Source organism: Dendrobium catenatum, unplaced genomic scaffold (assembly GCF_001605985.2).
Source record: "Dendrobium catenatum unplaced genomic scaffold, ASM160598v2 fragScaff_scaffold_185, whole genome shotgun sequence".
Lineage (NCBI taxonomy): Eukaryota > Viridiplantae > Streptophyta > Magnoliopsida > Asparagales > Orchidaceae > Dendrobium > Dendrobium catenatum.
The window spans coordinates 484,605-512,243 of NW_021318647.1; the positions used below are offsets into that span (position 1 = coordinate 484,605).

Here is a 27,639-nt window from a genome sequence, read left to right on the forward strand (position 1 = left end):
TATATTCCTATAAGCTCGACTGAGATCTAAGGATGCATTTGCTTTAATCCACATCAAATATAGAAAAGTCTACTTATGAAAACTTATGTAATTTACAATCAGTAGTCCAAAAAATTTAATCATCTAGTATCTTTTCTTTTCTTTGGCATGTCTCAGTAAAGATAGAATCTCAACCCATATTTTTATTCAATAGAATAATATTTAAATTTTATTAGCAGTTTTTTATTCATTTGTACGGTAGCATAACATTTTCTTATAGGATCAATACTCTCTCAATCACTTTATTACTTGATCACCACATACACTTGCGTATTTGATGGGTATTGAACATTAAGGAAAACTTAATCATTCTTCAACATGTAGCATAAACATAATTCATACACCAAACCCGCACAATCTCTTCAACTTAATTCATACACCAAACCCACACCAATCTCATCGAAGAGAATAAAAAATAAGTGGGGTAAAATACTCTCTCAACATAATGTTGAATCCTACCCTTTCAAGGATAATGCTTACTAATAGCGGAAATAGTATAGTATTTTTAGTGGTAAAGATAAAAAGTTATTTACTGAACTACAAGTGATGATATCACTATGAGTTTTAACTTCACAATTTTATTCTAACTAGTTTGGGCTACATTTTAGAGATACGTTTATAGAAAAGCCCATATACTTATTTTTTATAAGCTTTATTGGGAAAGACCTTATGGACTTGTCATGATGTTTAAACATACATATGTTCTCTTGATCATATTGTATCACATTTAAGTAAAAGAACCAAGGTTTACCTAGAAAGATATGTGTTATGTCCATGAGAAGGATATCATACAAAATATGATCCTTATAACTACATATCTTAATATGTATTACACATTAAGATATGAAGACTAAATAGGTGTGGTTTACCTAGCTCAAAAGAAATGTTTCAGGATGGGGTTCTAGTTTTAGGTTTATTCTTGAAAGTGTATGGATAGAGATAACATTCAAAGCATACATCAATAACCAATTTACATCTTTTTTGTTTACGCATAATATGCATGGTGATATATATATATATATATATAAATATTCATCTCTAGCCACTATCATACACATCATGTCACTCAGTTGATCTTCAATAGGGTAGTCTATGTTGCCATCAAACAAGGAAGGATCATCATGGATCTAACATTCTTCTCCTTAAATCCTCTATCTCATATAAGAACATAATTTTTCTTTATATTAATTTTGGCATGTGCCATTCTTTATGGAATTTAGAGAAAATACATTTTTATTTATTCTTAGAAGTTGGTTCATTTGTTATCTTAATATGTGGGACATTGAAGGATGAATGGAAAAGATTAGCAGCAGAAGTTTGGTTTGAAGTCGAGAAGTTTGATACATAGATCCACCCTTAGATATAAATACAAATGCTAATTTATCTTGCTTTTTAAGCATTATAGAATACTTAAAAGCATCTTCTACAGTTTGGTGATCTTATAGCTCTAGTTCCTTCCTCATATTATTTCTTAGTACAATACACATTTATTGGCTAATTGAAATCCTTAATTAGGGGAATTACTCCTAGGTATAAGTTCCTCAAATATTTTTGTAAGCTAAAGTAGCTATGTTCCCTTTCTTAAATCTCATCAATTGTTCAGGGAACTTTTTCTCATAATTTTTAGGGAATTATTTAGTGATCAATATTTCTTTCATTTATACAAAGACAAAAATATCACAACTAGTCTCTCCTGTTTTGCTAAAATATTATTTCAATGATTATTTACATATACTATTAATTTTATTTTAGCAAAGGTGGTTCTTTTGTATTCATCCATATGGTAACAAAAAAAATTCATTTGGGTGTGCTTGTCTATAAACCTATTGATGTCATGAACACCATCATAGGTTGGAGGTTCTAACTTAACCTTCTTTTTAGGTTCATCTACATGGCCATGATTCTTATGATGATTATTTCTATTATGGTTTTTAAAATGGTCTCTTCTAAATAGATGGCCTTCGTAGGGTTTCCACAAATTCCTCTTATATAAGATCAGTTTCAACTTTATTCTTGGTGGGTGGCTGGACTTACATCCTAATGGTCATGAATTACAGTTTGGTAGTTAGGTTCTAAATCTTTTTTTTTTTTTAATTTATAAAATGTCTCCATATTTTGTAAGGCATCCTTTTCTTCCCTTCCTGATATGTAATCTACTTAATCAATGGTAACACATTTTGGTGGGATGTTCTATGAAGTATTGATGCAATTTAGGATAATTTTTATTAAAGTATTTAATGTATGGATATTTTAAAATTTTTTAAATTTTTTATGAAGAAATTTTTTTAAATTTTAGATATTTTTACTTTGATATAATAAATAAGTAAAAATGATTAAAATAAAAATTTCTTACAAAAAATTTCAATAGAGCATATGTTTGTAATGTAAGGATATGATATTGATTATAGCCTTATTAAAGACTTATTTTGCAAAGTGTATCAACCCCTTACTTATGTGATTTCACTCCAGCAACTTTATTAGGCAATCAAAAGTGGAGTAGGTAGTTGACACTAGTTCAAATAACTAGCTCAATCAAGTAATTAGCCTCTAATCATTACAATAGAAAATTAAAAAATCATAAAAAATGTGTATACAAATGCAAAAATAAGATATTAGTTTATTTTTCTATGGCTTCAAATCACTGATTTCAAGTTCCTTACCTAGCATCCAATATTATTGGTGACAGCCTCCAATTTTCTTCCTCTAACTTGGGTTCTGACATCCACTTTAGTGTGTCCTTGGGTTAGAATTTTTGGTGAAGACATGATTATGTATGGAATAATTATAAATATTTTAAAGGATTTTTTATAAATATTTATAAAAATTTAATAAGATTGGTCTTAAGTTCCCAAGTAAAGAAAATAGGCTGAGTGGTGGAGAAAGGAATCTAGTGGTCATTACCATCTAGGTATTTAAGTTTTTAGTGTTTCTAAATATTGAAAGCCCAAGCCTTTGAAACTCCTAAAAATGAATGATTATTTGGTATTTCAACTTAAATTTAGAAAGGTTTGATAAATTTTTAAGGGGTTTGATTAGTCAAATTGGGTATGGAACCAAACGGGGTCAAATTCAACCTAGTCTTAGCCGAGAGCTCTTAAAAGATTTTTGAATGAATTTTTGTTGGTAAATAGATGAATATTTGGTATTGGAGTATGGGGAGAGGATTTTAGAATATTTATATAACCAAGGATAAGTAGGATTAAGGATATACGAGAACTTACCACTTACTAAAGTGGGAAGGCCTGAAGGAATCATCAAACTCCTTCAATTATGAAGATGGACACCAAGCCCCCTCTTCCTCAGAATAAAATCCAAAATTTCAAAAAAAATACCAACCACTTCACTTTCCATTCCAACAAATATAAATAGGTTTAAAACTAACAAATTTGAAAAGCATAATGAGAGAGAAAAGGAGAGGGCGATCGACCACCCTAGTGTGAGGGAGAGAGAATGAGATAGTTATCAAATAACTACACCTCCTTTTTTCTTTGTCCATCAAACCGTGATTGGAAAATTACTTTAAATAAAAGTTTTCATATTAAAAAAAAAATAAATTCCCTCAATATTTGAAAATCTAAACTTCAAATTTTTAAAATTTTAAATTTTTAAATTGAAGTTTTAAAATTTTGAAATTCACATTTTAAATCAAACTTATAACCACAAAATTATATTACAAAAACATAGTCTAAAACCATAATCATCAAACATATAAAATATAGATTCTACTTAATAGCTTTATTTTGCTCCTTGTCATTCAACCTTGATAAATTAACCTTCTTCTTGCTCTTGGCTCTAAATATTATTCCACTCTTACATGGGCATCTTATGCCACGTCTTTTTGGGTTCTGTAATAGACTTCCATACCTAAAATAGATAGCTTTCAAGTGATCTTGTGGGTTTTTCTTAGTATTGGTTAGGAGATTATTAGGAGGCAGTAATGAAAATTACTATGATAAATAACTAATATATGCACTTCAATATTTTATGGTGTGGTCTCTTTTCATATTATTGAGATTTCATGTTGTTTTAATGTAGCACCAGTATATGATATGAATTGAGTGGTAGTAATAGTAAGCTGCATGAGAATGTATTTGAGTGTGTCCTCTCCATCCTTCTATGGTTGTTGCTGATAACAAAGCTCTTCAAATCTTAGTGGATGCTAAAATCCATTAGGTTACTTCCCTTGCTTATTAATTCTTCATTGAAATTTTTTGGCGTCTCTTCCACCTTAGATTGTAGGTGCTACACATAGATTATTAGGCTGCTAATTTACAATGAAGTGCAACTACTTTAACTAAGGTTAGACAAATAGATTATTAACTTGCAATCTTTCTCATTTAATTACCTATATAAATCAAAATAAAGAACTAGTGCATGGGCAAAATAGATAATAAATGAGTTTGGATACTTTATTATTGAAGAAATCTAGGCATTGAGAGCTATTTATAGATCTAATCATGCATAGCTATAACAGGTTTCATAAACAAATGTTATTTGCTTGGGTATTGATAACCATCTATGGCCATCTCATCCAATAAATCATAGGTTGCCTTCTATGTTTTGCTCATAAAAGTGCTTCTAGATGTTGCATCAATCAATATCTTTGTAGTCCTAATTAAACTACTAAAAAAAGATTGGACTTGCATCCACTTAAGTATCCCATGATGTGGATACTTTATTAAAAAAATATTATACCACTCCTAGGCATCATATAGTGTCTCCTCATCTAATTGCACAAAATTTGAGATCTCAATCCTCATGTGAACCATCTTCTTTAAAGGGAGTTATTTTGAAAGAAACTTTTATACTAGATCATCCCAACTAATGATAGAATAATTAGGCAATAACTGATCTAGCTCTTATTTTTTCCCTCAAAGAAAACATTAATAATCTTAATTTGATTGCATCACATATCTCCAAATTTTTTGTTATATGATAATATAGGTCCTCAATAGCCAACCTAAAATTTAAGTGGTTTAGATCATTTGTAGTATGGCCAAATTGATCTCTGATGGTGGAATTTTGAAAACATATTTTAAAAATATTAGTTTTTTTTGAGACTTAAAATTAAATTCTAAAATCAAATTGTCTCGTTAGAAAAAGTATATCACCTCGAGAGGTGAGAATAAAATTTCATAACGGTATTCAGATTGCCCCCATGGATAGGCATGGAGCGTCTTCCTATTGTGCCATAGAAAATGGCGCAGAACTCTTGCCTCACCTCTCCTCCATGAGTCTACTTAATAATTTCCTCCCAATCTTTGGATCAAATGGAAGGGGTGGCTCACTACAAAAATTGTGCATTCGGTACAAGCGGCTCCTAAAAAAGATAAATGGAAAATAAAATATACAAAAAAATAAAATAAAATTATATTTTATGTAGTGAAAAATTAACTTCGTGTCAGTATTAGGGAATATAATGTCCAATAATGATGCCAAAACATGTTATATCCAAAGTTGCACACAATATTACATGGTCATACAAGTAATGAATCTCATCCCATGGAGACTATGTGATGTATTGCCACCAAGGGTTTTAGCCTTGATCAATTGCTATTTTGGCCTTAGGAGTGTTTCAAAATGTGTTAAGACTGATGGGTAAGCCTTGTGAAGATTTTTAATGGAGTGATGTTCAAGTTTCATGCAATGAAAGGCATTTTAAAATGTTTGGATGCCAAATTTTGACAAGTGGTGTTTTGGATTTTAAGGATTAAAATGGTGGGCATTCCAAGATTTTAAAATACTTAGAGATTGAAGAGAATACATTAAAAATAATAATTAAGATTTTATTTAAATTTAAAGGTGGCTTAAAAAATCAAATAGAGGGTAGAATCCAATTGTATCATATTTAGCCTAGTTATGGTTGATATTTTAAGGAGGGGTTTTGGATGGGATATTATGGGGAGAATGTACATAAATGGATATAGAATGAGAGGGAGTAAGTGTAGAGAGATTCTACATTAACATTTTAAAACAATAATAAATTTAAGGTTGGCTTGCTACTCACCAAAGCAACATGGTTGAAGAGATCACCAAATCTTTTCAAGTCTGAGTTGTCCATCTAGCCTCCTCTTCTTAGATGGAACACCTATTTTTGTAAATAAAACAAAAATATCTTTCATTTTTCATTACATAATATTTATAGATATTTTACAATACTTTAATTTGAAAAAGTAAAATGGAAAGAGGAGTTGGGGCTAGCCCACTTGAAGTGGTACAAAAAGGTAGTTATAATGCCATTGGTAAAGTGTAACCACCTCTTTCAATTAGGAGTACAATCATAAATACTTGGCAATTGGTATTTTTTTCATATTTTTTCACAATAGAATTACAACTATGAATTATAAATCATAATTGTATAGTCTTTTACACCAATTAACACACATAAAATAGAAATTCTACTTAGAACTCTATTAGAAAAATAAAATTCCATTTAAGGGTTTCCATTTTGCTTGTTATCTTAAGTCATTGAATCTTCTTCTTAAATGTAGCACCTTGTGAGACATTACTATGTCAACTAATTATTGAAATTATATTAACTTCACATTATTTGAATAATCAAAACCAAGTTGGTTTTTATAAAAAAATTAAAAATATTTACTAGCTAAAATATAAAGTAGAGAGTGCTTAAGATTATAAATCAGAATGAATAGGTCTAAATATTAGACCTCACTAGGGTTTTTTCTATAGATTTGGTCTTAAAATAATCAACAAGTTACATAAATGTTTCTTCTATTCAAATATGTGTTGGAACCGACCCTTTTCTTAAAAGCCTAGAGTAAGTAACCTCTTTGCACAACTTATGTATCTCTCAATGATAGCTTTAAAATATATAAGGTTATGTTATACGGCACAAGTGATCTAAACAAATTAAATAATTGAGTATGTTCTCCACTTATCAACTTCAAATAGACCTCATAAACCTCTAATTTAATAGTCAATGAAATATTAATCATGAAACACAAGATAAAAATACACACCATTACAAAGGAAACACAAAAATAAACATGATTTCATTCAACAGAAGTTTATAAAAGTAGTACCAATTACATACAACCCCTAAAAATGGAGTTTAGCTCATGCTATGTTTAAGTATAGGCGCCTAGGCTCTCCAAGTCTCCAAATGCAGTATTTTTATTCCAAGATGCTTATTTTGATAATCACATATAAGAAATACTCAATAATATGTGTTATATTATATACATTTATTTAATTTAATTAGTTATGTGAAATTTTAAATTTTAGCATGATAAATTAAAAAAAATCAAGATCTAAACTATATGGTAAAATAACATTAAAAAAATATGTGTATCACCTACTCATTAAAGTATCTTAAGTTAAGTTTCTTAATTATTATCTAATAATTTTCAATGGATGAGGGGTTTTCCATGGGTTTACTTGGAGAATTCTAGATGTTGAATAAACCAAATCTTGATGTAAGATCATACTTTGTGACCTTATCCTTGGACTTCATGTTAATGGTGCATCAACCACTCCATACCTCAAATAACTTAATTGTGTAGTGGTAAAGTCTAAGTACTTATCAATTAGCAATGGGAAGTTTATTTGAGTTTGTTTTGTTCATCCAAGTGTCTTAGAAAGCAAGTTAGCTTTTCCATTAGACTAGGAATATGAGTGAAGTGTACACTAGTGGATAATATTGCTCTAAAATGATTCCATCAATATCCAATAGCTATGGAGTGTAAGAAACAAATAAAATTTGACTTTTGTTTCATATAATAAAGTTATCTTGCAAACCATGAGGTTTAAGAATTTTTTGATAAGGTAGAATAAAATTAACAATAAAAATTGAATTAAAAGGTAATTTAAGAATATAAGAACATGATTAAAGTTTTTTAAGATTTTAAAAGAATTATAAGCTCTGACATGCAAATTACTATATTAGTGTGATAATACTAAGGGAAAATTCAAATTAAAACATAACTACCTTTATTTTATTTCTTATAAGAAAATTTAAAATGCATATTATTTTCATATTTGTTATCACTTAAATAAATTTATTTCCTTACTTATTCATATGGATTATGATTTTTTTTGTAAAGGTGAATACAACATATGAAAATTAATGATAATACATATTTGTTAGAAAAATGAATTTGATTGGGTTATAACCATAAAAAAATGGAAGGTAGTGCAAGCTAAGTTAATTGGTCTAGCAGTAAATTAAGATGTGGAATTTGAATAAGATAAGTTCTTAGGATTTGTGGGTTATTCTATTTCTTAGTCATTAGGGGAGTAAAAAGTGCCTCTTAAAATTTAGAGATATTATAATTTCACTTCATTCTTGATTTCATTTTTGAGTTTAATGATAAACTTAGTAGAAAATTATAAATAAAGATCAATGTAGTTTATCATTTTTTGGAGGGACTCATAGGTGTTCATGTAGTTAGTCACAAGCATAGTTTATTGTTTATGTTTCATTACTTGACTATGTAGATCCTTGTCATGAAAATGTAGGTATTATTTAAACTTTAAGAGTTATTTCATCTCAACCCAAGTCAATTGGATTATATCATTCCTAGGTTCCCTTGCTAAGATATTGGTCAACCAAATGTTAGCATGCCTTATAAGTTTCATTGTGGTAAAATTTATCTATTAATAATCATCCATGTTATGCCAATAAAATAAATCCTCTATTTAGTTTGGCTAATCAAGAAACTTATTAGGATTTTTTATTCTATTAAAAGTAGGTATTCTTTTTAATGTGCAAAGATCATTAAAAACCTTGATGTTTCATCTATATTGATATTATTTGACATGGAGTCTTCTAAACTAGTCATATATAGGTTTAGGTTTAGAGTTAGGTGAAAAATTGGATCTAATAGTTAAGTTCCATAAATTTGAATCATATTTTGAAATATACTAAAATTTTCATTATTTAATAACATCTAATTTCTTTTTATGGTTAGATTGAAGCTATACTTATAATATTGAAATTCTTCTTGATATAGAGTGGTAGCTCTAGGAAAAATGTTTGCAAGTATGATGTAGTGCTTTATTTTTTTTAACATAATATTTAGTAGTTAAATGAGAGAAATGGAAAAGATACATATACAATTAAAGTAAAATTGAGACTAGGAGAACTTCTAGGAGGAAAATGGATATAGGACAACTATTATCTCAAGTTCTCCGTAGATAATTTGGACCTTCTAGATAATATTAAACCTTAAAGACACAATTTAAAATAGTTTCCCCTATGCAAGAATAGAAGAAAAAAATTATTAGTTTTTTAAAATAAGCAATACTTTTAAATAGTAATAATTGTATAAAACTTGTAATGCTCAAATCGTGATCATAGAAATATAAGCTATATAAATCAAATTCAAATTCTAATTCAATGCAATGCTTTCTTTTATAGATCACACCCTTACCATTTAAGTAATCTAAAGAAAAGTCTAGGTTATGATAGAATCACAAAACAATTATGTTAGATTTTTTATTTGTGTTAATAACTTGGATAAAGGAAGATTCTTCTAAAGTTGCCAATTAACATATATATTTTTAACAAAGAACTATCAAATAAAAAAAATAAATATTTGGGATAGCAATAATAATCTTTACTAAGAAAAAAAGTCTTTAGTTGTATTATAATGTAAAATATTTGGGATATCAATAATGATCTTTTTAGTCTTGAACAACTAAATCTTGTTAGGAAAATATTTGATTTCTACTAGGTCAATGTAGACCTTCAATATCCTTGAACTTGGATTCTATGGAGCTAGTCTTTGATACTAATATGATGTTTGTTTATATAATCACATTAATAGTAGCAATCTAATTAAGGTCCCATTATGTTGCTTATTGAAGGGTTATATGAATGGCGGAAAAAGGGTATTCAAGATTTTAAAAGGATTTAAATATGGAAGCTGTCAGGCTTCAAAGTGGTAAGTTCTCTTGAATGAAAAGAGTGAGGAAATCTCGATCAAAGTTTTAGTAATTTAGGAAATTAATAACGATATTTTTATAGGTTTTGGTTAGTGTTTAAGGGCATATGATTTTTTAATTTAGTTGCTCATAATATTAATTTTTCTATATATATTGGGCTTTTGACTATGATATCTAGGGTTTAAAGGGAATTTGAGGCCTTAAAAAGTTATAAGGGTTTAGGGAAAATGTGTAAGACATTCTTTAAGGCATTGGAGGTGCCTTAGGTTGATGAAGGTTATGATTAGTGTTGGACAAGCCTTATGTGGAATAGAAGAGAATTATTTTGGGACTGAGGAGTAAGAGGTGGAAAAGATAAGTAAGGATACACCAAAGCCCTAGGGAATTAGTCACAAAGCATCACTAAAGAATAGAGTAACCGCCAAATACATTCATATGATATTTGTACACAAGAAAGATAATTTTATTCAATGAAATCAAAATTATAAAGTAAGACCCTATAATTAGGCCTTTTCTAAGCCTAACAAAGTTTAGAAAGCCTTAAGAGGCAATGAAATACTATTACATTGATTTACGAATTATTCTAAAATAAAGGAAAAGAAGATAAATAAAAAATTCAAAAGTTTAAAGCTTTTATGAGCATAAGAATTTTTCCATGCCAAATTAGTTAAGTGGGTTGGTTGTGAAGTCAAGCATTCTTTGATGATCTTAACCTCCTTAATAAGTTTTCCCAACCTACCATTTAAGAAACTTTAAATTAACCTTCTTATTTATTCTCCAATAATTTTAGAGGGATGAGGGATCGTCCATGGGCTCACTTTGAGATTTTATAAGATTAATAGTCAAAATATTAATGTAATGCATTAGTTTGTGAATCTTCAATAGAAAATAATTAGACTATGAATTTTTTTTGTTAATTTAACAAAACTCACAGGTAAGGGCTAGTCTACAATTTCCTAAACCTTAAAAGAAACATTTTTTATATTAGTAGTGAAAATAATGAATTCAATTACTGTATAGTTTTTCTTTTCTAAGGAATTCAAAAACTTTTCTATGATGTTGTAGATGGTATTCTTCACATAATTTAAGAATTTAATAGCCATCTAAAAATAGAAGTATAAACTTTTCAATAAAGTGTCTAGGTTAGTGTTCATTCACCTCATAAATATGCTAGGGGCAATCAAAAATCAAAATAGCATCATTAACCATTTGTAAAGTCCATGAAAGGTCTTAAAAGCAAGTCATATTCATCTCGTGACCAAATCCTAATTTGATAATAATCAATTTTTAAATAATTTTTAGAAAAAAATTTGCTCTTAAGATTAAATACAACATATCATCAAATGGAGAGATAATATATACGTGCTTGATAGTGATTTTATTAATAGTATGATAATTAACACACATTTTTCATGTGTCATCTTCCTTAGAGGTTGATAAGGCTGGAATTATACAATGACTAAGACTTTCTTACACAAAGTATTTTCTAAGTCTTAAACTTATCTTATGATCTTAATTTGCTTAATGAGATTCATTTCATAGTAGAGAAGGTTTGGGAGTTGGGATCCGAGGATTAAATCAATGGCATGCTGGTAATTTATTGAGAATTTTATCAAGTATTATATCACTAAACTAAAAAAAGAAGAGGTTAGATAATAACCAATATGTGAATCTCATTAGAATTAAGTATTACTTCCTCCATTTTATTTTAAGTTTTCAAATGCTATGATTTTTATAATTGAATTCATAAAATCAAATAAAATAGATGTTTTTATACTAGGATCATAAATGATAATATTATCCTCAATTATAGTATTTTTATGATAATCAATTGATGCATAATACCTATTCAGAGTAACTTTCGGTTGTTAATCGAAGTTTGATTTATGGGATACCATGGATGGTGTCCTCTTTAAATGATTAATAGGCAAAAGATTGATGGTTATGTTATTATATTTGAATATACATGTATTTCTCCTACCATAATGGACCACACTTAAGTCATACAACCAAGGCCTAATTAACATGAGGAGGATATCACAAATGATTTCAACTTCATAAATGGTAATCTTTATGTAAATAAGAAATCTAATTGTGATGGAAAGAGATTTATAGTTGACCCAGCTGACATGAAAAGATTTTAGATATGGTCTAGTTTTAGATTTTATTCCTTCCCATACTTACTCTAATACTAAATATAATGGTCTTGGGTGGCCTTTAGGTGATATTACAGGCTAGACATAGTTATATTTTTTAAGTTTATTGTTTAAGAATTTTATTTGGAGTTTTTGGTGAAAATGTGAGAGGCTTAGATGAATTTGATGGAAGAAATATAAGGGCTAGTTAAAATTGGGCTAATTTAAGCTAGTTTGAAATAACAGTTTGTAGAATGGGTTTTAAGCTACGTAAATAGCTTGAAATGATTATGAAGGGTTAGCTTAGGATGCATAAATTCGATCTATAGTAGTAGGTAGAATTTATTTGAGTTTAAGAGGGTATGGCAGTGTAGAAAAGAAGAGTAGATGGTTAAGTTCCTTATTTGACCGAGAGCTATACAAGAAGGTTTGGTTTGGCTATCTGGCTTTCGATTTTGAGTTGTTGGTCTTAGATGATGCTAAGGATGTGAAGGGGAAAAGGAAAAGGGTTTAGAGTAAGTGTTGAGAAGATTAATAAATAAACTTAAATTAGTAACTTGATAATTACCTTTCTCACCTAGAAAGGCATAAACTTGAAACCACCAACATAAGGGAAGCACAATTATCCACAAAAAATTTTCGGGTGACTTGAAAGCAGACCTCTTGATGGATAATTCTGGCATGTTTAATGAGATGGAGCTTATTTTAGGCTTTCCTATGCTTTTGTAGAGGTTTGATTTCTTATGATTGAGTCGTTTGATAATGCTTCTTAATTTATTTGTAATTTTTGTTTGGGATTTGTGGTCGCTTGTAATTTCTTTTTTTTTTTTTTGACATAAATCAAATTTATGAGTTTGCACATCCGTCTATTTAATAACTTTTTATTCATTTTAATTTAATTGAACATCAACTTCTAAATTTTTAAAAACTATAATGAAAAAGAAGAACAAAAAATCATATAAACCATTCTCTTTTGCTTAGATTCAAAATGATAATGCACTTAAAATTCAGCATTTATTTGACAACAAATTTTTAACATACTTTATATTCTCACTTCAAAACAAAAAATTTATATCAGAAAATATTAAAAATAAAGGTTTTAGTATTAAATAAATAAATAAATATATTTTTTTATAATATGTCTATAACCCCTCATTCATCCAAAAAAAATAAAAATCTTTAAAATGCACTTAAATCTATAACTTTCAAACATCCATAATGTTCTCTTTCAACAATTATTCTGACAAATCCAGCATTCCTCTGAAAGCTAACAACCCTCACCTTCCCTTCCATCTTGTTTTCTCAACCGAAACGTCCAGCAGAGCAGAGGGTTGGAAGTCTGCCTACACTTTTGCACGGGTTTCTGCAGTCCAAATTCCCGAAGCAATTGACGTTATTCCCATTTTGAAACCCTAATCTCTTATTCAGTTCTGAGACCGGTAGAAGTGAAGAAGCCAGGGCTCTTCTACGTGGACTATGGGGCTGCAGTGGGCTCTGGCGGTGCACGGCGTCATAACGTTGCTCGTTGTGGTTTCATTTCTCTGCGGTCATTGGCCCATCTTCCAGGGCACATTTGTCGAGCGAATCCACTACTTCATCACCTCCGGCGCCTACGATTACTTTCTGTAAGGATAAAATCATTCAATGTCCCATCACTTTATTAATAAAAAACCAAAACCAGAAAACATTCGATTGGCTAACATTGTGCTTTTGTTATTTGTATTTTTGCGTATAAATTTCTTTTTCTGTAGATTCGTTGCCGGTATACTTTCTTATAGAATGTAACAGAAGAACAAGAGGCGTGATCTGATAAAAGATGAGAAATTTTGTCTTGGGCAAGTCTGAATAGTTATTTAGTTTCAACCCAATAAAACAGTGTGCTTTTGGAGAATGTTCTACTGAGATAAGCTACCATGCTGTCTCGCTGATGGTTAGTAAGAGACCTTGGAATTAAATCGAATGCTGGCTTACCAGTTTCCTTGTTTTTTTATTGAATTTACTTTAATGGGATCAAAGGAGCTTAGTGAAGATGCCAATTTTCATAGGATCCAAGTCTGAAGTTGATGGTTTCTCTAAATTAGGATACATGCGATTTGAGGAGGTGAATTGTGTGAAAGATGAAGGCCCCATTTGGATAAAATTAGAGCATCACTTTTCTCTGGGCCTAATTGACAGGTCAGATTTTCCCAACGAGGATGTGCACTTAGGGGAATGATTGTGGAATCATGAACTTGTTGCTTTGGTGTCTTAGCTTTGGGTGGTTTAATGGAAGGAGATAAAAAGCATTTGGATTATGCATTATTGATATTCTCTTCTTTTATGTTTAAGTTCCTTCTTTCAGTTAAAGAGACGAACTTGACCAAGCTTGTAGTGTGTTCATATTTGGCTTATTATATATATATATATATATAAGGTTTTACTTATATTTGATTCGTTTAGAAAAAAAAGCCCAAAATAACTATTCAATATCGACTAGCTTAATGAAGGAATCTAACACGAGCTTTTTTGACTACATGTGAAGCTTGACTGATTTTTATGCGAATTCATCTAGACTAGATGAATTCATCTTGATACCTATGGAAGCCTCATTTCATGATGCAAATAAAAGGAGAAATATTCTTTTTCCCTTGCATTCCTCTATTATGGGAGTTTGTTGTATTCATTTTTATTTCATTGAAAGAATATGGAAATGTGGTAAACATTATTATATGCTTGCCATAATTTTGTTGTTATGGAAGTGCAACGTTTGAAATGGGTTGTAGTTTTTCTGGAAGCATCACAAGTTATCAACATTTGGAAAATTTAGCTTTGACATTACTAACAAGAATTGAAGAATAGTTGAGTGAGTTTGATGAGTCCAAGAGGAGCAAAATTCTAGGACATTTTCACACTTCTTAAGTGAATGAATGAGATATTATCCATTCCAAGCTTGTATGTATTGCACTAAGATGCGGTTCTTTGGGATTATGTGTGAATTAGCTTACAACACTGACAATATAGGCAACTTCTTGTCTTGTATGTGGTAAATTCATAAGTATTCTCACAAGTCTTTGATGGGTGTTTTTTTATGAATTCCATGTCTTATGGAGGATTTTCAAAATTATGAGTGAATTCCATAGGGTTCTTGACCACCTTGCATCGTAATTTATATGCATCTTTCAACAAGATTGTTAGTGTGCAATCTCAATTCCAGTCAAAATACTTTAGCTTACCTAATTCTCTTTCAAATTTATGGAGCAATCGTTTCCTTAAGTTCTTCATTCATTCCAACTCACTACTTGTCATGATAATGTCATCAACATAAACTAGTAGTGTTAAGACTCACCATAAAGTTGTGTTTTACAAATAATATATGGTCTCCTTTATTTGTTGTATCCCATGTTGAGCAATATCTTGACAAACTTTTCGAATCAGGCCCTTGGAGATTGATTCAACTTATATAATGCCTTTTTTAGCTTTTGAATATATAATAAGTTGGTAAATAATTTTAGTACATAGAGGACATTTCAAAGTGTGTGGATTTGCTTACTAGGATAACTATTTTTTACTGACCATGGTTTATTAAGGATCTACCAGCAACGATTATTTTCTTGTTTCTAGAACTATGAGTACATAAAATAAAATTTTAAAAGGAGTCATATGTTATGTAGCTCTTTAATCATTGATCCACGAGCTAAAAATGGGCATCTTTGTAACTTTAAAAGTATGAGAAGATAAGGAAATACGTGAGAATACTAGAGTATAAATTCTTGTTGTGGCCATTTTTTCTGCAATATTGTACTTCCAACAAACTTTTTCAACTTTTACATTTCTTTATAGAACTTTATTGGTGGTTCTTTACAGTTATCTTCTCCTATATATATTATATGTTCATTTCTCTACTCTTTTGCCTGTTCTTCTTGCACTATCCAATTTTTTATTGTATATCATGAAGTTTTTAGTATCTTTCCTTTTTATAATCGAGCATTCTCACAGTATGTACATCATAGAGTTTCTTTATTGATCAGCTTTACTAGGATGGGTTGCTTGTGGTTCTCAATAGGAGCAGGCTTTGAATTAGAGTTCTTGATGTTAGCAGCTTTTGATACTAAGCTCGAGCCCTCCATTGGTTTGTTGGTGATCAAAACTCCTCTTTCTCCTTTTTCAATTTGAAAATTGGCAATGATTTTGTTTAGTGATGTTAGATCCTTTTTTCTGAGAATTTGTATCCTTTCAATATCAAACTCAACATTTAATCTAGCAAATAAATAATATATTTAGTCTTTTTCAACAAACCTTTTTAGAAGAGCTGTATCTTTACAACATTCTATTTTGATGCATTGATAATAATCCATCTCGTCCACTACGCTTTGTAATAGATCATAATATCTTGTGATAGATCATCATCCTTTTTTTGCGGAAGAGATTTTGGACTTGGCTTCATAAATTTGTGTGGCATCTCAAATTTTACAATACGTTTGATTTATCATATCCCTTATTTTCTTTGCTAAATGGAGGAACATGCATGCATTATTTGTCTACGGAACCACAACTTCAAACATATTATATTTTTGCTTAGGTCTGATACAAAGTAAATGACCCACTTTTCCTCTTTTCTTCAAGAATGTGCAAACCAATTATAACAAGTTAAGATAGATCTTCTCTTCCAATCAATGTGTTGAATGGATATTTTGTAACTCTCATTTTAGATTCAAATTGCATCCCTCAATCTCAAAGCAATTTGAGACCAATGGAATATGAACATTGTTATTGTCCTCAATGAAGAGAAAAGTCATGGCACCAAGGTGTTCGCAGAAGTAGAAAGAACATAAATTATAAAATTTCTTATTTCAGAGATTAGGATGAATTTTAAGTGACCGAATTTGAAATTTGACATTGGAGGGAATGCAATTGGAGGAGCTCACATCGCTAGGCATCCTCTTCCTCGGACCGAGTCCCTAAGTGAATATTTGCTGAGACTGAGAGTTTTGATACCATGGCAAGAATTGGAGAATAGTTGTGAGTTTGATTCCAATTTGTGTGTAATTTATACAATTATAAGAAAGCATCATACAAGAAATATGCAAAAATTAAGGTCTAAAAAATTGCTTCAAAATTTATTACAAAAAGTATAGCCCATAGATGTTTTCTTGCACCACTAGGTATCTCGCAATTTGTGAGGTGGCAGGAAGGATCCTGCTAATTTGTTAGGTGGAAGGAAGGAGGTTGTTGTGGGTCTAGGAAGGTCGAGATGAAGGTGAAGGACTTGTTGTAAGTCCAATATGGCAGAGATGGAGTGAGGTGAAGGACTTGTTGTAAGTCCAATATGGCAGAGATGGAGTGAAGATGTTGTTGGTTTAGAAGGGTAGAAGTTCTTGACATTTCGAGAATAATATCAAAGAGTTGTAATTATACCTAGAGATGCTGAAAAAAACAATTCATATAGTTTTGATTCTAATTTGGCTCTTTTATCAGAAGTATCTGTTAGGAAGTACTTGAGTTTGCAAGTAACCCTAAGGGAAATACTTGAGTTTGCAAGCAAACTAACAATAATTGATGAAAAACAGTGAGAGAAACTGCTGATTACAGCAGAAAACAGCAACGGTACAGCAGGTTTCTTGGGAAAACAGAAGAAAACTGAGCAAAATTGAAGAATTCCACTAGTAAATGCAGAAAAACATCAAACGAGACAAGTTTCTTCAATTAGAGAGGAGGAAACAACTCTCTAAATCTCTTGCCAAGCCTAGAGCGCAAAAGAACAAACCCTAGATCCCAAATTTGATTTCAAATTTTAGATGCCTCCAAACCCTAACATGCTAAACTAATTAAAGAAAAAGAAAAATTACATAATCCCTAAACAGCCCCTCATTCAAATTTTGCCACCTAACCCATGTTTAATTCAATCACGTCATTGCTTTTTTCTTTCCCATTTATGTGTTTGTTGGGTGTGGAGGAATCACGAAGGGCTTAGCAGGTATAATTAATGATGAAAATAGGTTCGGATAGTTTGATAGAGAAAATGCTGATCTATTAAAGATCAAGGTTATGTTACTTTTTTATCAAAACATAATATTTTTTTTTCTTGACAGTTTTTTGTTTTAAATGATGCAATCTATCACATATTTTTCAACTTCTATTGTTTGCTTTTGGTCTTATTTGTCTTATTATTCCAGGAGATTTGTTGCAATCGTCTTTGGGTCCAAAGTGAGAAATTCCTTTCTCAGAATTGAGTATTACTGCTGTGATCGGCCAAATCCAGTCTTACAGGTATGCTGGATATAATGGTTGTATCTTTTCCTTTTTTTGGTTGTCTTCTTAGTTATTTGGATAATTCCATTTATCTGTTATCCTCAATGGCGCCCCTTTCTTTCTGTTATCTTCATTATTTATTTATTTATTTTCTGTGATCCTGAAATTCGTCATTGCTGTTCCTAGGCTTTAAAAAGAAAAGTTGGTTGTTGATGTTTGTTTGGTAGGCAATTATAAAACTAATGCCTGATATCATCAAGTAAATCTAAATTTGAATTTTTTTAATGCTAGGGTATTCCCTAGAAGTGATCCCATGATCTGAATGTGGTGACTGGGAAAAAGTTTGTTATGACAACAACCATAAGTTAGTAATTTGATTAGAAGTAAATAAAAATTGGCTAGGATGTCTACTATAAATTATATGCCACAACTTAACCTAACTATGAGGAAAATTGGGCCGGGATCGAGTAGGCCTAAACTAATATCTGACTTGCTACATGGAGTTAATTGGAAAGAAAAAAAAAAAATCATGGACATTGAAAGTTATAAGTTACTATATATTGTAATGTTTAACAATAGAAATAAGATTGAGATAGTAGTTAATAGGGAGTTGGATGATAAAAAATTGAGGTGAATATGGTTTGTGATGGGGTGATTAGTATTAAGCTAGTTATAAATTATAATATTTTATGTGCAGTTGTTGCTTATGTTTCTCATGTTTGAGTAGAAGATATTTTGAGAAACTAATTTCAGGAAGATGGGAATGAACCATTACAACAAATACTTGAGGAATAGTTGATAATTTTTACGGTGATTTAAATTGACATATAATCATTTGGAGTATGAGCTATTAGAATATTCGCTTTGGATATGTGATTGGAGATAAAATTTTGATGCGGAACCCAATGATGCGGCACCAACATTAGATGATCATTGTTATCATCAGAGCACTAAATCAAAATAAAAGATCATCATCAACTGTAGCATCCAAAATTTATAATCAAGAGGCTTGAAGCTAGTTTGACTGACCCTCTCCTTGTATTCAGTACAATCTTCAAATCAAGTGTCATATGAAGTCAATCTTTCAACATTAGTGAATGAATTATTGAGTTTTTCTTATGAGCAAATTCTTTAGGTAAGCTTGTAAGCTGATCTTATTCTTTTGACTTTGGCGTGTTCATGTTTTATCACTTTTGTGTTCTATCCCTCTCTGCCTCTAGCTCTTGGTTGCCTCTTCAAACCCTAATTTAGGTTCTACCTTGCCTTCCTCTACAATTCCACAATAATTCCAAACTCCACCATGGCTCCCGGCCTCTTTCCTCAGCCCTGCACAACCTCCAAACTTTAGAAGGTGCTTTTGAGTTAGGTCCTTCCCATCAACACTAATATACTCCCAAGCCTTCCACTTTCCGCTGCTCTCCATACATCTCACTCATAACCTTATATGTAATAGATCTCACCCAACTCTCAATCTAGCCTATATTACCCCTAGTCGCAACCCTCACACCTGATTTCACAAAATATCTCCCTTTCATATATCCTCTTAGCCACACACTTAAACTCCACAATTATAACCCCAATCACCATTTCACTACTCCAAGGATTTCCTCTCTACCATTATACTCCAGCACCAAGTAAAGTGCCTGTATTCTACGCAAGGTCCTCCCACCACCTACATTATATGGGTATAATAGATAGGGCTCCAAGGTTGCTCGATGTCAAGCATCCAAGGATTTCTAAAGATACAATGAAACGAGGAACACCCACTGCAGTAATCAAAGCATCTCCTACAAACATCAACAAGTGGTGATTTGATAGGCACTTGTGAGTAATATCTGCAACACTTGCTTTCAATTCTTTGTCTTGGTATATTTATCATTGCATAGAAATATAGGATTCTTGGCATGCCATTTGTCAACTAGATGAATTAATTCGTGACCTCCAAATAGTTCATCATTACATAAAGCCAGCCAATTCTAATATAAAGCCTACGCCACCTATTAAGTCTTGAGTGTCTCATGTTTGTGAGTATGATCCACAAAATAAAAAAAAATCCTTAATCAGCTGCTTATTATGTTTTAAAACATAAAAAAACTAGATTTATTTTTTCTTAATGTTTAATCTTGATTGAATAGTTTATGCATGCTTATCAATGTTTGTAAAAATTAAATACTAACTAGTGCATAAGTCTCACTTTTATTTATTTATTTATTTTTTATGCACTTATATTCCATTTTTATTGTACAAGGATTTAATCTTTTAACAAAAAAAGCATTTCATTGTATTTTGTGTTAGAAAATTTGCCTCCAAACTCAACTTTCCTTAACTAGCTACAGAACTTACATCATGATGTTCAAGACCAAAAAGTAATCATTGGTATAACATATAATTTGGTAATGCTAATAAGAGAGCTTCGGACAATATAAGCACTTGATATAAATTTCAGTCTACAAGATTGAGCAGATGAATAGGTAGATCATTCACGACTAAGTAATGAAGCCAAGGAGTAAATAAAAATAGATTATTGTAGGGTAATGTAAAACTATAGAGAAATGTAAACACTTTTATTTTAGCATGGTTCAGCCAATCCCAGGGCCTACATCCACGCTTAGCTAATACCTGGACTAGGATTCTTCTACCCCATGCTACAAGCATGTAAACATCTTTTAATGGGTGAATGTAACACAATACTTTTCCTACATCAGCTGAGTGCAACCCTAACACCTAATCCTTAAGAGATTAGGCTCACCAAACTCTCAAAACAAGAGACTAAGATGAGGCAGCCCTCTAGTTTTCAGTATTTTCAGTCAATTCTTAGCCATATGAAAGAAGACCAAGTAAAAACTGCATTTCATCAAGTTCTTTCTACTTTAGAGCGAGCTCAAGCTAACATCATGCTTCTAGTGGTTCAGGGCATAAGCTTGAAAATTTTCATATCTTTCGACAACAAAGTTATCCACAGCTTTGGAGTTGATCGATGAAGTCAATTTTTATAATGCAATAATCTCTCATAGTTCCTTAAATTGGTGTTTACAATGAACATGCTTGCTTACAAACTAAATACAATTTGGATTTGGAAAGTTACACTTTACAAAATGTCTGAACATTGAATTAATGAATGATATTATCAATGTGATTTAAGCCTCAATATAAATGAGAAATGTGTAAGTTAGATGTTTGATTTATGTTTTATTAACTTGCTTCCAAATGAAATCAAATTCGTAATATGTTTGAAATATATTTTGAAAGCTTCTAATTGGAAATTTCTGCTAACAAGGCTTGAAATAATTAATGGTTTAAGACAAACATTCACTCGTACTTTTTGCCACTTGCCTCTCAAGGAGCCAAGTGAATCGGAGAATTAAATGTATACTTGCATATGCTTTATAGGTATACAATAAGTAGTTGACAGCTTATGAAGAGGAACTCACCCTCAAGGGGGGCCCATAGATGAAACTCACTTTTCAAGAGGTGCTATTCCTTAGGAACTCATAGAGGATTTGCCCAAAGTAATCACTAGATGCTACTCACCTGGGCCTACCAAGAAGCTCACCCTCCATGGGGTGAACTTGGGGATTCTTATTCAGACTAACAACTCGTCACATACCTATACCACCACTTCAGTCACGCACTTCTCAATTGAGTGACTTAGAACACTTGCTCTATCCATGAGCAATCATCTTCTACAGACATCTATAGGAAAGAGACAATTTAGAGGGCCCTTAGCTCACCCTATGATGATCGGCCGATCACTGAGCCCATCTTATCCACAATCATAGATCACTCAACTCTCACCTAAGCGATCCAAGGATTAACGTAGATCACTACCAAGCTGGAGCATTCAAGCACCTTCTTCTTGGAACTCGCTTACAGGCTTACCCACTCCTACTTGGCACTACCAAGCTCGCCCACACTATAGAGCTTGCATAGTGCATAAACTATTGAGCTTTCCCATAGATAGATATATGAAACTCTGCAACTCAAACTCTCCCTCGACCAATCATGGGACGACAAGTGTCTAAGTTATTGTGTAGCATTGTATGGGTGATCTATGTAGCATTGTTTTTTTTACTTAGAAATGACTTTTTCTGATTAAATTTAAATGAGGATTTAACTTTTAACATTACAGAATGGAGAAAAAAGATTAATGTAGGTGATCCTATGTAGTGGGATAAAGGCTTACTATTATTGCTGTGTTGTATTTGTATTGTCTTTCTTATAGCTCTCCGAGCCCTATAAATATGGGATGATGAGTAATAGTTTGGGACTTATGTCAAATTTTTGATTGATATAGTAGATATTTTGCCATTTTTGAAACTCGATAGTTCATTTAACATTCTATAGATTTTCTTATTTTCTCTCCAGTAATATCCTAACCTTACCTGGACGTAAGATGGAGAGGCTGAAGGAGGCGTCAATTGGTCTCCTAGAAGTTGAAGGATGACGAAGTCAAAGGATATGAATGAGGCGAAGAGGTTCGGTATCATAGTCGTTTTGTCACTTGAACGGTGCTGCTTTGGGAAGATAAAGAGGAGATGAGAGTGTCGTTCCAGCGTTTAGATGGAGAAGGTGAAGGGAGTTTGCCTTCCTATAATTGTGAGAGATGAGCGAGGGAGAGGGCAAGGCAGTGTGCGATAGTTGAGAGAGCGTGAGAGTGAGGGATCGAGCGGTAAGCGAAGGGATTGAGTGGCGAGCATAGGCACAACCCTATGATGCACCGACACTTCTCCTCAAAGAGGCGTGCAGTGTCCGACACCGTATCCGACACGACACTCGTCCGACACTCCTCCGACACGTGTCGGACACGCCGATTTATAAATAGGAATTTATTTTGTAAATAATAAATAAAGATAATTTATTTGAGATGTTAATAAATTATAATATGATTTTATATAATTTTTTTTAGTTCTAATTTAAGATTGGATTTATTTATTTGGTAATTAACAAATATATTAATAAAATAAACCTAAGATCTTATCTAAAATTTAATTATTAAATTTGAAAATTATTAATTTTTAGAATAAATTAGTAGATGCTATTAAGTTTAATTTAAAATTCATGATCATATCTTTTGAAATTAAATTTAAAATAATGATATAAGATTTTAAGGCTAATTATTGAAATAATTATTGGTTTAAGAGAAAATTTCATTATACAAATTCAATATATGAAATAAATTGAAAATTAATTAAAATAAATAAATAGATAGAGGATTAGTAAGAGAGTGAATGTTATTTACAAGATTATTTAATAATTGTTAGGTTATGAATATTACATTTAAGTTTAGTAGTATATATAGAGAAATAAAGCATATTTTAATATATATAAATATATTTTAAATTGCAATAATATAGGATAATTAAATTAGATATTTATTTGATGTTATATATATATAAGATGAAATTTAAAATATCAAGCAAGAGAATTTATGAACTATTTTGATGATACGAATAATTTTTTTGGTATTAAATATATCGACATTACAATATAAGGAGTAAAGGTGAAACTTCCAAACATTTGAATTTGAGGTGAGTACTCATATCCTAGTTTATAGTAATGATATTTTTTCTCCTACACATGACGCATCAAGTGCTGATGCTATTACTATTGCTTACTAATAATGCTCTATAAATTACCTTTACTAAAGACAATTGATCATGTTGAACTAGAATCCATAAATGTTATATCATAGTGAGGTCACTTATCAGATATTTACTATATATATCAATATAAAATTGTATGGAGAATTTATATAAAATAATTTATGTATAATGTTTGCATATGTACGATTGACTTATGGAGTACATTCCCTTATGGTACTGGCTGAGAACGCAATATACCCGCAGATGTAAAAGAAAAGGAAATGAAAAATGAGTATCCTCATTGGTACTATTTTATATAGTACTTCTGTGATGGTTGTATATTTATAGAAATGATAAAAATATGATATATACATAACGTTGATGGTCATGTTTGAAATGAATCTTAAATAGAATCACTTTATGTTTAGAAATGAGCATGCATATTATTCCCAATATCTTGTATTACTGTAATTTAGAAGCATGATTTACTCACTGATTTATGACTCATTTTTTATTTTCAATAACATTCACAGGTATTATTCGATTAATTTAAATGAATAGAAGAGAAGAAAGCGTATCATAGGTGTGACGCTCTGAGAGAAAGGTATTTATAGCATTTTATTTTAAAATTTTGATGTTTCGTGACTCTTTTTGTGTATTGGAATTATATTAGTAGTAAAAGAAAATGTTAACCGTCCGACTGTCTGTTTATTTCGAGTTAATTCGAGTTGCTGGGATGGATCGTGACATCTCCACTCTCCATCATCACATATCCTATCTCACCAGATTGGCTTGACTGTAAAGTCGGGTGTTATCTACGAATAAATTTGGATTCAACATAATAACTATGTAGTCAAAAGATTTTACTTTCATAAGTGATACCAAATTTGCATGCAAATGAAAGTTGCCTTGAATTTTCTAAAATAATTAACAATATTAATATTTTGTGAATTTTAGGATTATTAATTTGTCTTTTAACATATTGGATTGCTTGAGCCGAATTGGGATAAGTAGGCTATTTTCAAAATTATTTTTCTAAAACTTATCAAGTAGTTTTTGAGATATATTTAGTGTGTGATAATTATGGATGTTCTTACTAAGCATTTGCAAGAGGATATACACTGGTGTATTCTTTTTGTTGATAATATTCTTCTTGTTGATAATATTAGAGAGAGTTGAAAGAAAATTTGAATTATGGAAGTCAAATTTATTGTCTAAAGATTTTAGTTTGAGTAGATCTAAAACGAAATACAACAACAACAACAACATCAAGCCTTTGTCCCACTACGTGGGGTTGGCTACATGAATCCTTTTTTGCCATTGTTCTAAAACGAAATACATTGAGTATAATTTTAGCAGTAATAGATTTAGAGGGGGGATTGTGACTTTGGATGATCAAGTCATTAAAAATAGTACATGTTGTAGATATATCGAGTCTATTGTTCAAAGAGATGGTGAAATAAATGAGGATTGTTGCGGATCTATGGTTTATGATTTTGATGATAGCAAACATTCTTATTTCTCTACGATTGCCTTTTGTATTGACATTTCAGGTCCACACGATCAGATTGCAATTTGGAACCAGCTCATGATTGGGTAGACTAGGTCTGAGTCAGTTTGTACACTTTTTCCTTTCTTGAGTCTGTTATATTTGGTTTGGCACCTGATGATTTATAACTTGGAATATTTTCTATTGCTCCCTAAAGATTTCTATTTTTGGTAACATCGTCCGGGACGATCTGTTCAAAAACAGAAACCATAATTAGGGCATCCTCATTATGACAGCCATCATTAGCGGATCGGCCTGGACGATAGTCTCATTTCAGAAAGAATCAACCGCTATAATCAATTTAGGCTTTCTTTGTTTTAGGAAATCGCCTAGGATGATATTTATATCGTCCAGGCCAATCTAACTCAATTATGCCTAAATTGATCTGGTATCTTTGGAAAGCATTAATGGTTGATTGATACGATCACATCGTCTGGGACGATCACAGGATCGGCCGGGACGATGTCCTAGACGATCTATATCGGACAGCTCAAATTCAGGGCGATGATCAGGATGATTGAAATCGGTTTTAAACTAATCGGCCTGGACGATCGTGATATCGGCCAGGACGATCGTGATATCGGCTAGGACGATGTAACCAGTTTTCTTCTGATCGTCCCAATTCGTCCCGGGCTGATAAGTTGAATTTGTACTGATCGGCCAGGACGATATACCTATCGTCTTGGACGATAATGTCGGCAACTTGCATTAATGAGCTTGTTTTTAGCTCTTCTATTTAAGCTATGGCAATGCACTTTGTAAGTGTCTTTGACAGTTATTGTAGCTTCGTTCTTTTGGGGGAAACTTGAAGAGAGAGCTTGAAAGGGAGTGAGGAAAGGGTGGAGTTTGAGAGTCAAAAAAGTAGAAACTGACCTGCTCTTTAGGATAATAGAGATTGGAGAGTCATAATCATAGTTCTCGATCCTTTGACTATTTTTAAGAGTAACGTGCAATCGACAACTTACCACAAGATCAAGAGACAAAACAGGAAGTAGATTTTTTACTCTTTTTCTAGCAAAATCGTGACATCTGTCGGGCGTATCATCCAGCGAAAAAACTTTTCACGAGAAAACAAAAAATTTCAAAGAATAAACAAAAATGAAACACACAAAATAAAAAAGAAAACACCAAAAACACAACACAACAAAACACGTAAGGCTTTAACCATATATCTCTCTCTTGGTCCGATGCCTCAGAAATCAGATCTGCCCATGAGATTTTTTGCCTTTCATTATTTTCCCAGTTTAAATTTGCTTCCGCCTTGCCCTTTTCTTTCGTAGGAAATTTTTAAATTAGGGCACTGATTTTCATATGTCCAGGCTTCCTACATCGAAGCAAAAACATCAGAAGAATATGGACATCCTTCCACTTTTACCTTTTTTCCCTCTTTGCTTATGCTTTGGTGAGCTCTTGTGATTGCTTGTCATAGTTGCATTCATCACCAACTAAGCTATCTTATTTCTGTATCTTCAGTTTTTAGAACAATCGTTTTCACCTGCATCCAAAAGTCTTGACCCAAACCTTGTTCGTAGACAATGAGTGACCAATCAATTATCAATAGAATAATCATTCAAATATTTTGATTCACAAATAGCACTTTGGCATTAAACTTATCCAGTAGACAACGAAGAATTTTGTTTAACTTTTCAAAATTTGAAAATTCTTTTCCTAAGCATGCAATGAGTTTTACAATTTGAATGAATCTGGTATACATGTCTAAGATCTTTCATAAGGTTTCATGGAAAAATAATTTCAAAATCATGTATTAACAAATTCAACTTGGATTGCTTGATTTCATTCTGCCTTCCGTATATGGTATGTTAGTCTATCCAACTTCCTTACCATGTGCAAGTGGATACAGTAAATCTTCAGAATTTAAAGCACAAAAAGCAATTTAAAGATTTTGCATTCAGTTGAGCATTCAGCTGTTCTTCCTTATTCCATTGATTATTACTCCATTAACAATACGTGACGTGATGAATAACCAGTTAAATCATATGTCACATGCGAAAATCAATCGATTGCAAGAAAGTAGTCATGCAAATTTCTAAAAATCAAAAAAATTTTCAAATAAGGTGGTCTCCTGATTGAATAACCTTCCGCAATGTATGATTTGAAAAATTAAGCCATGGATTGAAATTCAAAAGATTTTATAAAAACTTATTTTATGATCCGGCTCTGATACCACCTTGAAGTGCTG

General features: G+C 31.3%; 1 protein-coding gene and 1 non-coding gene across 2 annotated transcripts in view; both read left to right on the top strand.

The window, feature by feature from the left end:
• Positions 1 to 4,695: 4,695 nt before the first annotated feature.
• LOC114579148 lies at positions 4,696 to 4,802 on the top strand. The gene has a single exon (XR_003699997.1). It is a non-coding gene; the product is annotated as a small nucleolar RNA R71 (small nucleolar RNA).
• An 8,496-nt stretch (positions 4,803 to 13,298) lies between these two features.
• LOC110099466 (probable protein S-acyltransferase 17) overlaps positions 13,299 to 27,639 on the top strand; it is a 51,078-nt gene continuing 36,737 nt past the window's right edge. The window contains exons 1-2 of the mRNA XM_020826619.2: positions 13,299 to 13,705; positions 18,233 to 18,326. Coding sequence (XP_020682278.1) covers positions 13,557 to 13,705; positions 18,233 to 18,326 — 243 coding nt within the window. The 5' untranslated portion in view covers positions 13,299 to 13,556. The remainder of the gene's footprint in view (positions 13,706 to 18,232; positions 18,327 to 27,639) is intronic.